We start from the raw sequence: 11,862 nt of genomic DNA, 5'->3' as shown, positions 1-11,862 counted from the left end.
TACAGCAAAACGTAAAGAAAAAGTGTTTGAGCTTTAAAATGAGTAACATTAATTAAGTGTTATAAAATTCACCAAAACAAGAATTCTTCTGTTTTAATCAGTTTCTAACAGACTACCTTATTCAATAATAAGACAGAAAAGCTGCTTGTTCTTGATCACAGAATGGTATCTCAATACTGTGGTTTTCTGAAAGACAGAAGGGACTGACATGTTTAGATTAGGAAAATTTACCATCTCTGCTCTAACCTTACAACCTTATCTCCTGAAAAGCAATACCCCCTGCATATTACGTGGAATCAATTGAGGTGAGAAAAAAAGACTCTGGGGAGGTGGAGTAAAAAATGCTCTCAAGTATTTATCTGAAAGCAAAGTTTATTTATTCAAAACACTTCTATATTTTACCATTTTTTTAAAGTTTTTAGAAATGCTGGTAGTATTACAGTAAATATTTTCAGTTGAAAAGACAAAAATATTGCTAAAATTTCCAAACAGAACAAAATTACTATATTTTAAACCCTGGAAAAATAGAATTACTGCTATAATTTTTCATTAAAGACTTTTTCTGCAAGATCTAGAATTTGGTGGGATATGTCTTGAATTTCAAGGAGTGGCAGCTCCAACAAGTTGTTATAGAAATAGTCATATCCCTTCAGTATTTGGCAAATGATAAGTACTGCCTAAATGTAACTTCAGCTGTTTTGAGGAGAAAACTCGGTGGATCATTGAGATTGGTCAAAAACCAGCATTAAAGACAAGTGATTAAGTTCTACTTTTCATTCTGACTATCAGTCTCACCAGTCACCAACTTCAACTACAAATGGCTCCTTTACAGCTATTTTGCCACTGTTCACAATCACACAGTCTTGAAGGGGCCGATCATGTTCATCTGTCTGCTGGAGTTCTATCGAGTGCACCACAGACTGTCAAACAAAAAAAGAACAAACAGAAATGTTCAGTTTAGCCAAAGAAACTCCAGTGGCTGAGGGCTGGTGCCATGGAAACAAAAAAGTGCACCTAACATCACTGCTTATTAACCAATTTGTGAACAAAGACCTTTACCCTGTCAACTTCCCATATCCTTTTCTTTCCACATTTCCAGCCAGGACTCACAGCAGTTATGCCACTCTGTAAATCAAACACAGCTGACAGAAGCACAGAGAAGGCTGTTTGCCCTCCTAGAAAATCCTTCAGCCAACGAAAACATTTTGAAGGGGCAACTAAAAATGTACATTCAGCTGATTAAGCTGGCACATACGGGATTATATCTGTGGCCTATGAGCAAAAAGTGAATCCAGAGATTACAAAAGGCAAGCATGATTATTTTTCTAATTGTACAGCATAACTGCGCTTCCAGAAATCTGGTTACTGCTTTTACCTTTAGCATGTAACACACAAATACAGATTTTAGTGTGGTACCAGTATTTTTAAAGGACAAAGTTAATTTAGGTATATTGACAACTTGTTTTTTATATTTATCCATTAATCTGACTAAATTGAAACTTAAGTCTAAATAGCTTCTCAAAAATTTACAGCTACTACTATAGATCATGAAAATGGAATTCAGTATGAAGGTGGGAGTGAGGGGCGAGTGTTCTGATGAGGTTTTCAAACTCCTCAAAGTCCAGCAGCTTATGTTTTCCTCAATAATTTCAAAACACAGATTAAAAAGGAATAATTTGTAAGGAGAACCAGACTAATAAAAGTATAATCACTTGAAAACATAATTTTTTAGCTGAAAATTTGATTTGGCCTCTCATCAGTATGTGTTTGCCTGCTTTACAGTCACATGTTTCTAAAAACCCTTAAAGTGAAAGTGTTACCCATAACTACCATGCACTACAAAATTTTTTAGCCTGTAGAAAACAGTGTTACTGAAAGGAGGAGCTGAACTCTCTTCATTTGTAATTTGCAAAGGTGTAATTTGCAAAGTGTTGATTTCAGTGCTTAGCAGTCTAAATAAGGGCTGTGAAAGCCAAAAGCATGGTACAGGTTTCCATTTCTGGTATTTCAGTTCTAAATTGTCCAGCTGGAGCTCCTCACAATCATTTTCTACCATGTACATATTAGATGAATAATGAACTGTCTCTGAACAGGGGTAACAGAGGTATAATGGGACACAATTTGTCCAGATCAACCACTACTTTAAACTTACCATTCCATCAAGGACTTTGCCAAATACTACGTGTTTTCCATCTAACCAGGAAGGCTTTGTCACACTGATGAAGAATTGGGATCCATTGGTGTCTGGGCCAGAATTAGCCATGCTAACCCATCCAATGCCATAGTGTTTGAGCTTGAAGTTCTCATCAGGAAATCTTTCTCCATAGATGCTTCTTCCTATGACAAAAAAATAAGAAAGCAGACTTTAAAAAAATAAAAAGAAAAAAAAGCTGCTATTTGTTCAAAAATGGGGAAAATTAAGTATGAATTCAGCGCTTGAAGATTCATTGTTTGAGTAAACACAGCAGCATCACTGTTAAACCATCAGCAACTCCATAACTAAAATCATTTTTTCTGTAAAGGTAAGCTAAACCACCACACATAAGAAAGGAACAGTCAAAGCTGATGATGCTTTATCCCTTGAATTTAAGCAAGCTGAATACCTTCAAAGGTCTGGTTTACAGACACCACTGAATAATAGTATACTTCATCCTGTTCAGCAAATTAAAGTACATACTTATGGCCACCAACAATAAGATGTAATTGTCACAAAATAATGTTTTGTGACAATTTCAGTATTTAAACCTTTCCCTTATGCTAAGAAATTGCTTTAGGCATGTTTACAAGCATATGAAGACCAAATGGAAGTTAGACTAAAATATTTGGTGTATATGTGTACAACCATGACATAAAGATTCTGATGTTTTTAAAATAGTTCAGAGAAAAAACACATCAGTCATGGTTAAACCACCATCACTCTGAAAAGAGAAGGCTGTCTGTCTCACTCTTTGCTTGTCCAGTGCCTAGCACAATGGGGACACTTTTGCCACCACCACCAGATGCTATCCCAATAAACAACATCAGCAAGCAAATAATTGCTGCCTACCTTTAATGCTAAAACTATGTCTTTGGTATTATGGTCTTCCCCATTGCTGACCGCTATGAAAAGGAATGAATGTTTTCCATTCTATCCCAGCAGGAAAATCATGCAGACAGTTCAAATTGTAGCATGTCAAAAATGTGCATGTAAAGGAAGAGAAGAAATCTGCAGCCAGAGTGAGTGCAGTGCAAGAGATGCTGTGCTGGCATCACCCCCGAGTGTACTGAACTGTTCTTCTGGAGGCTCAGGAGGCAGAAGTGATACACACAGCCAGGACTCACAGCACCAGCAAGTTTATGGTTTCAGTTTTAGTAAGAGAAAAGCAGGGAGAGGGTATGACCCTCATCTTCTAATTTCTTTCTCTCTCCCTGTTAAGAAATTCCTTCTCACAGCACATTTCAGAGGTTCCTCAGAACAGACTGAGCTGAGGGCAGAGAGGACAGCCTCCTCCTTCCCTACCTGCCTTCCCTCTACGCGCTTTCACTTTTTCATCATGGATTAGACTTCTGCTGGATGACTTGGATTGGTTCACCTATACATGCAATCAGTGAGTGCCTCAGGGAAGGAGCGCTGTCACAAAGCCAGAGCAGGGGAAGGGTGGAGACATCCATCTTTTGGAGACGGTAAGTTGTAGGAGCAGCTCAGCTGGTCACGTGGCTCCAGCCCAGCACGCAAAGCCATGCTTCTTGAATGGGGACAAGTCACAGACAGAAAAGAGCTATCTGCAAAAATTGAGGACAAAGGAAGAGCTACACATACTTATAAATCAGATAATCCAAATAGCTGCAGCTTAGGCTACAAGACACTTGGAAAAGTACTAGGTGCTCTAAACCAAATGTGGGCTGGTTTGGGGTTTTTTCATTTATCTGAGCAGAAACCATGAAGGAATATGCTGGTTTGCCCATACTTTCAGCAGACATTTGAACAAAGAAAAGGGAACCTGGAAGATACTAAGTATGTTACCTCCTGATCCATCTCCAGCTGTAAAGTCTCCTCCTTGAATCATGAAGTCTTTGATCACACGATGAAATTTACTTCCTTTGTATCCATATCCTCTCTAAGAAAATGAAATAATTCTTTAAATGAATGTAACATCCAGTTCTATATACAATCATAGGAAATACACAAGTTGTGAACAGCTAGATTCCACAGAATATACCGCCAAGGGATATAATACTGTCTAGAAATACATTAAACGGAGATGCAGGTAAAAACGCCTAAACTGCACTGCCACAAAGAAGGTATTTAGTCAACTGATCAAAGCCATTGTCTTTATTTGACTTTATTGTCTCTATCTGACCTCAGTAACTCCACATGCTAGATCTGCAAGGCAGGTACAGATTGAGGTGCTCATATCCAGCATCTCGTAATTACATCTTGCAAACCAAGGACCTAAGAAAACACACACTGGTGCACATCCCTGGGGACAGCACTTGTGCACACGCTCCAGTGAATGAAGACTGACAGTTCACAACTGAAACAGCATTAAACACACACACTGCTTTCCCAAGCCAAACTTGAGTACACAGTGGAAGAAAATCACAAACGTACTTCTCCAGTTGCCAACGCAATGAAGTTCTCCACGGTCTTTGGGACAACTTTTCCGAACAATCCAATTACAATTCTGCCAACATCTTTGTCTCCGATCTTCACATCAAAGAACACCTGAATATTTTTGTGAAGGGAACAAAAGTGATATAGATGTGAGCACAGCAAACAGCCAAGCTTTTCAAAGCTTGATAAGAAATTTCAAAGGTGGTAAGAAATTACTTCTGGCTGGTCTGTAGTAATAGTACCCTGCAATTCCTAAGGGTGCTGTTTCAGAGAAACCCTTTTAGAGCCACCAAAATCAGGTTATGCAGAAAACTGTTTGAGAAATGGTGACTACATATTTTGATTCTTACTGCTTTTAATGGCTCAGTGAAACTGCTGTATCTCAAGTTTGAAGATAGTGTTCAAGAAGATTTTTCCCAAACATGTAAGTCTTTAAAGCTGAATGGAAAAAATTAAATATGAAAGTAAGGAAGAACAACAATTCTATTCCCATATGGGGGAAATAACAAGGAACTATAGTACTGACACTCCCCACAAATGACCATTTGCTATTCACTCATAATCTTCACTGTTTTAGGTATCAGTATACACAAAAGCCTAAGTTCCATTGAATTGACGAAGAGTGGGAAGAAAATCCTTTGGCTCAAGCAAGCAGTTGCCTTTCTAAACATGAATTCAAACCCAGAAGAGAAATAACCAGGCCAGATTATTCAGCTGATTGCCTAAATCTTCAATGTATATGTCACTGAAAAGCAACTTCAAAAAGACAAATGAGTTACAAGACATTTTAATGAATCTATGAATGCATATTTGAACGTGCAAAAATGTTCCAATAATTACTGAAAATAGGAACAGCTGTCAGGAAATGAGGCATTTTGAAGTTCTGAAAAAGTTACATAAAGGCTATTACAACTTCTAGGAAACAGCAATGTGTACTCCTATGATGTGGTATTTGCTGTTCCTTGTGGCACTCAACCAAGTATTACTTGTCTGTAATGTTAAGAAATTAGTCCAATAATGATAATAAATGACCACAGTCTCTCCAATGTGAATGCCTCTTTCACGCTCTCCTACTAAACATTTCTACCATTTCTTGATCTTCTATGTGGTTTTGACTGTTGAACTTTTGGCTAACACTATAAAAGCGCTATAAAGGAAATAAAATTCCTTTTGATACACCTCATTCATTTCCTTGACACTTGGCACTGAATAACATGCTTCTTAGATGTGTGGCTCCCAAAGTATTAACAGCTCACTCTCACTAACTTTTTAACGGTTCTATAAACAAATCTCTCTGAATTGTGCCGCCAGGATTATCTAGGTAAGGGGCATTGCCTTCCTACATTTCCTAAAACCACTGTCTATTTTGCCTGGAAATGTTGTTCTAGTAGGACTGCCTGAAATACATGGGCACATATAAGTAACAAGACCAAGGCTCCCAAACAGTCACCCCACAGAGCACGAACATCATACACTTTGTTGACAGCACAAGGAGACAAGTTTGTCATACGCTGCAAGCCTATCACAGCCACAAGGCTTCATACGTGGCACTGCTGCTTGCCTAAGCAACAAACCCAGTACTTTTAAAAATGTGTCTCTGCACATTTTTGGCCACAAAATCAAGTACAGAAATATGTGGTAGCCCTAGACACTATTTCTGCATAGAAAAGCCATGTTCTCCTGAGTGTATTTCCAGGTTCCCTGGAAATTCAGTAAGCACGTAGACACTTGTGAGCTAGTTGATACAGCATTTTTAAATCTCAAAAAACATCTGGCTCAATTCTTCACCAAAAACTCTGAAAGAAAATAAATATTACAAATTTTCGGTCTTATTAATATTTTTATAAATATTTAATCGTATTTACAATCTGCAGTTAAGTATTTCAAGACTGAAATGAAAAATGAACACTCCAGTAAGAGTGGCTGGTTCTCATAAAAAGATTCATATATAATTTACACAAGATGCTGTACATCTAACTGAAAAAATGGACAGAAGCATTCAATTATTTAAGGAAACTAAAGTGACTTTGAAAGGAAGATCTCATGATTCTTAAAGACCAGCTAATGTAATAACCTCATAAATGCAAAATTACTGTATACAGTGTAAAGCGACAACAAGGGGGCCAAAATACATCTGGAATCATCCTGAGTAGTTTAGTGAAAGGTTTGGCTTTGGGCTTGTGAAGGTCAGAGAAGGAAAACAAATACTAGAAATAATTAAAATGGATACAGTACAGAGATGAGCATAGCTACATTTGTACTGTGAGTTCACACCCTGAGTGCTGCATGTAATTTTGGCCTCTCTACTGCAGAATGATAAAACCAACCTAAAAAATTGTAGAAAAATGGGCAGAACAGATGCCCAACAGGTATGGAATATCTTTTATATGAAGAAAGGTTACAGAAAACTACTTAAACTGGAAGAGAGAAAACTGGTGTGATTTGATGAGCTCTGTAAAGTTACCGCTGCCTAGGACACAAAAAATTGGCAATGCAATTCTTTATGTGCCACAGCAATCAGAGAAGAACACAACATTATAGCCCAGGCAGAAGAAATGAAGAAGGAAAGTACTTTATTTATAATTAAATAGGAATATATATCCAGAAGATTATTTGAAGGTCAAATTTACCCTTCCCCCCAAAAAAATCAAATCTGTGGTCTAGAAGTCCATGACAATGAAACTGTAAGCAGTTGCAGACAACAGAGGCAATGAAGCACAGAGATGCACAGTCCATGGCTTAGGATACTGAAGCCATGCTAGAGCAAGCAGTTCTGCCCCTGCCGTTCCCTGTCACACCTTGATAACTGTAGGTGTCTTTCCCAGCATGGGCACATTCTCTCCTGACTGCAGGTGGAAAAACATTTGGGGGTTGAAACACGGAATTCCAAAGCTGGACTAAACATCCCACCTCCTGCACCAAACAAAAATTTTTTGGAAAGAGATGCTGTCATGCTGCAGTATTAGGTGCCTCCTAACTACTGCAGCCAGCCAGCCCCACAGCCCACAAGTCCATCTCCTGGGCAGTGCCACTGCAATCTGACCCGACCTCCCCACTCAACCAGGGCCATCAATTCTCTTCAGGGCAGAGAACTGCGTCCAGGTGGTTCTTGGATATCTCCTGTGAGGGAAACTCCACAGCCTCTCTGGGCAATCAGTTCCAGTGCTCAGTCACTTTTGTGCCCTGCACAATAAAGAAGTTCTTCTTCATATTCAGGTGGAACTTCCTGTGTACCAGCTGGGCACCGCCGAGCAGAGCCTGGTCCACCCTCTTGGCACCCTCCCCTCAACATACTCATTGACATTGATAAGGCCCTTTCTCAGTCATTCCTTCCCCAGACTGAACAAGCCCAGCTCCCCCAGCCTTCCCGGCAAGAGAGATGCTGCACTCCCCCGATAACTCAGTAGCGCCCCGCTGGATCCCCTCCAGAGTTTCAGCAGAGAAGAGGAATGAATAAAACCCACGGCACAGACGAGCCCCAGAGCAGTCAAACCCCGTCCCGCTCGGGGCAGACTGGCAGCACCAGCAGCCCTGGCAGCAGCAGAGGCTGCAGCAGCGCTGGAGGGATGAGGAATTTAAAAGTTTACACTTCTGCAAGCCAGAGGGAGGCTCTGCTGGCCCGAGCTCCGCGATGTGCCAGCGCCTACAGAAAGGCGGCATGCCCAAAGGGGTTAAAAACCAAGTAACCAACCAACCAACCAGACAACCAAGAAAACCCAATAAGACGGTAAAGCTCTGGTATTAGGCCAAGCCCGCCCCAAGCCCCGTGTGCCCGGGGCGCGGCGCGGGGCCGGTTGTGGAGCGGCCAGGGCAGAGGCCGGCCGGCTCCCCCGGCACGCCGCCACGGCCGCGGGACATCCCGGCAGCGGGCCCCGCCCGACCCGAACCGAGGCTTCCCGGCGGCGGGCGAGAGTCACCTTGGCTGTCACGCTGGGTCCCCTCCTCTTGAAGGCCTCGGCCACGGGGGCCAGGAAGCACAGACAGGCCACGGCGCCGAGCAGCGCCCCGCGGGCCATGGCGCCGGCCGAGCGCTGCGGCGCCTGCGCCAGGGAAGGGCGGCTCCTCCCGCCGGGGCGGGGGACTCCGGAGAGCAGCTGCCCGCCCCAGGGAGCGGCCAGCCGTGCCGGGGAAAGGGTGCCAGTCCCAGGGGGCGGTCCTCCATCCGAGGGAAAGGCCACCAATCCCGGGGAGAAGGCCACCAATCCTGGGGGAAAGGCCATAGGCCACCCATCCTGAGGAGAGGGCACCTATGCCGGGGAGCGGTCATCCATCCTGAGGAGCCATCATCCATGCCCAGGGAGTAGCCACCCATGCCAGGGAGTGATCACCCATCCCAAGAAGCGGTCACGCATGCCAGGGATCGGTCACCTATCCTGGGGAAGTCGTCACCATCTCGGCCGGAGCGGTGACCCGCCGGGGCTGAGCTCCGGTCCCGGCACTCCCAGGACGGGCCCGGCGCCCTGGCTGGATCTGGGGCGGGTGCTGGATTCGGCGGGGGCTCGGTGCTGCACCTTCTGATGGGCGGCGGGGAGCCGTGTGCCCTCCCCCGGGCCGCCTCGCCCAGCGGGAGCTGCGGTACCGGAGGGGGGCGCAGCCTTCGGCTTCGGCCGGGCTGTGTGCCCAGCAGGCTCCCACAGGTGGGTGAAGTAGCCAAAACCAGTAAACTCTTGAGAGATTGAGCCAGCAGTGTGCCGTTGTGGGAAAGGGCAATGGTATCCTGGGCTGCATTCCAAAGAGTGTTGCCCGCAGGTGTAGGGAGGTGATGCTGCTCCTCAGCCCTGCTGAAGACACATCTGGAGTGCTCTGTCCATTTCTAGGTTCCTCAGCATAAGGGAAGTGTGAAGCTCCCGGAGGGAGGTTTCTTTCCCTCCAGCGCAGGGAAAGAAAGGACTGGAGTATGTCTCTTATGAGGAAAGGCAGAGAGAGCTGGGCCTGCTCAGCCTGGAGAAAGGATGACTGAGATGGGACCTCATCAATGTCTATGAGTATCTGAAGGGAAGGTGTCAAGAGGATGGACAAGGCTCTGCCTGGTGGTGCCCAGAAACAGGATAAGAGGCAACAGGCAGAAACTGATACGCAGGATGGTCCGCCTGATTACAAGCAGGAACTTCTTCACTGTGCACGTGTCTGCACATTGGAACAGATTGCCCAGACAGACTGCAGAGTCTCCTTTACTGGAAATACTGAAGAACTATCTGGGTTCAGTCTGTACTGTGTGCTCTAGGACAACCCACATGACAACCCTGTGGTCCCTTCCAACCTCAGCAGTTCTTGATTCTGTGATTTTGGGAGGGGGTCGTTAGTCTTCATGTTTGCTGTATTTAATGTGCTAGAAACTACAGGAGCCTGTGAGGCACTTTTGGGTTCATTTGTGTTAGCTGTGGTGGTGCGCTGCTTGTCAGCTCACACCTCTGGCTTTGGACAATAAACAGAAGTGCTGAAGGAATTCATCAAACACAAACATTTCTCCCAAGCCATTACGTGCTAAAAAATCATTTGCATTCAGGACCTGTTTCAAATGGTGTTGCTGCTGCAGTCCCTAGAAAATTTGTAAATTGTAGCACGCTGAAATTTTGTGGCCTCTCAGCTGCCAGCATATGAAAGTTGAAATGGATGCCAATACACTGCAAGCAGGAAGCTGTCAGTGGCTTATGTAAACACGCTCAGGCTTAAACCCAGCAGCACTGTGGCTCTGGGTGTATGGCATAGCGCTTACACAGACAATTGCAAAGGCAGCCCAGAGCTCAGGTGCAGTGCCCAAGGGAGTGTGTGCTCTGCGCCACGCACATGCGCTGCATGTCTGCCAAACCCCTCAGCTTGAGACTGTGCCTCAGCTGGCAAGTAGTAGTCTCTAGCCACAGACTCATAGAATTGTTTAGGATCATTGAGTCCAACCATTAACCCAGCACTGCCAACACTTAACCATGTCCTTAGGCACCACACCCACATGTCTTTTAAATACCTCCAGAGTTGGTGATTCTACCACTTCCCTGGATAGCCTGTTCAGTGCTTAACAGCCCTTTTCATGAAAGAATTTTTCATAATATCCAACTTAAACCTCCACTGGCACAGTTTAGGGATATTTCCTCTTGTCCTAAGGCTTTCTACTTGCAAGAAAGAGGCTAACTCACGTTGTTGTGAAGAGTGATCAGGTGTCCCCCTGGTTATAATTTTCTCCAGGCTGAACATCCCCAGCTCCCTCAGCTGCTCCTCATCTGACCTGAGCAACAGATTGTTCCTCACCTTTGTTGACCTTCTCTGGACCCACTTCAGCACTTCAACGTCTTTCTTGTAGTGAGGGGCCAAAAACTTAACCCAGATTTTGAGGTGGCCTCACCAGTGCTCAATACAGGGTGACAATCTCTTTCTTGGTCATGCTGGCCACACCATTTTTGATACAGACTAGCATATCATTGGCCTTTCTGGCCACCTGGGCACAACTAGCTCGTATTTAGCCTCTGTTGACCAACACACCCAGGTCCTTTTCTGCTGGGCCACTTTACAGCCTCTCTGCCCCCAGCCTGTACCACTGCTTGGGGTTGTTGTGACCAAAGTGCAGGATCTGGCATTTCCTCTGTTAAACCTCATAATCTTCGCTTCAGCCCCTCAATCCAGCCTGTCCAGATCCCTCTGCAGAGCCTTCCTACCTTCCAGCAGATTGACACAGGGTGCACTTGATCCCCATATCCAGATCATGGATACAGACTGTACACAGGGCTGTCCCCAGCACTGAGCCCTGGGGATCAGCACTTGTGAGTGGCCAGGAGCTGGATGTAGCTCCATTCACCTCCACTCTCTGGGCCTGGCTGTCCAGCTGGTTTTGGGCAGCAAAGGGTGCACTTGTCCATGAACAGACAATGTCTTTGCTGTGTGTTTTCAGGTGTCTTGTGCAGCTGACCAAATGCCTACAACACTTGAAGGGTTCAGGCACGCTTGTGGAACATGTTCTCTCATGTAGACATTTGTCAGGCATCTGGTTCATGTACGGCAAGGCTTCTCTGAAACAAACATGGTAAGCTGGTCCACTGGAAAGATCCACTTCAAAATTCATTCCTCATCCAATCCAAAACATAGCATACCCTGATGCTCACTTTTGAATCTGTGGGGTGATCACAGACTGTCTTTCACAGGGTATGTAACTTTTCTGCTCTTTTCCATTCTGCCCACATGCTGCCTGCGCAAGTGTATCTGAGTGTAATGAGATTTCTCATCAGGTGACTACAGTAAAAATTAATTTCACGGGCACAGCAAAGGATGTGGTTACAGCT

General features: G+C 44.3%; 1 protein-coding gene across 1 annotated transcript; it reads right to left on the bottom strand.

Moving 5' to 3' along the window:
* Positions 1–360: 360 nt before the first annotated feature.
* PPIC (peptidylprolyl isomerase C) lies at positions 361–8,666 on the bottom strand. The gene is made up of 5 exons (XM_030969240.1): positions 8,512–8,666; positions 4,592–4,705; positions 4,004–4,097; positions 2,153–2,337; positions 361–920 (listed from the first exon to the last, which is right to left on the bottom strand). Exons 1-5 carry the CDS (start codon positions 8,608–8,610, stop codon positions 792–794), a joined length of 621 nt encoding a protein of 206 aa, XP_030825100.1. The 5' UTR covers positions 8,611–8,666; the 3' UTR covers positions 361–791.
* Between the last annotated feature and the right edge of the window lie 3,196 nt (positions 8,667–11,862).

The sequence above is a fragment of the Camarhynchus parvulus genome, chromosome Z (assembly GCF_901933205.1).
Source record: "Camarhynchus parvulus chromosome Z, STF_HiC, whole genome shotgun sequence".
Classification (NCBI taxonomy): Eukaryota; Metazoa; Chordata; class Aves; order Passeriformes; family Thraupidae; genus Camarhynchus; species Camarhynchus parvulus.
This window is presented reverse-complemented; position numbering and strand designations above follow the sequence as displayed.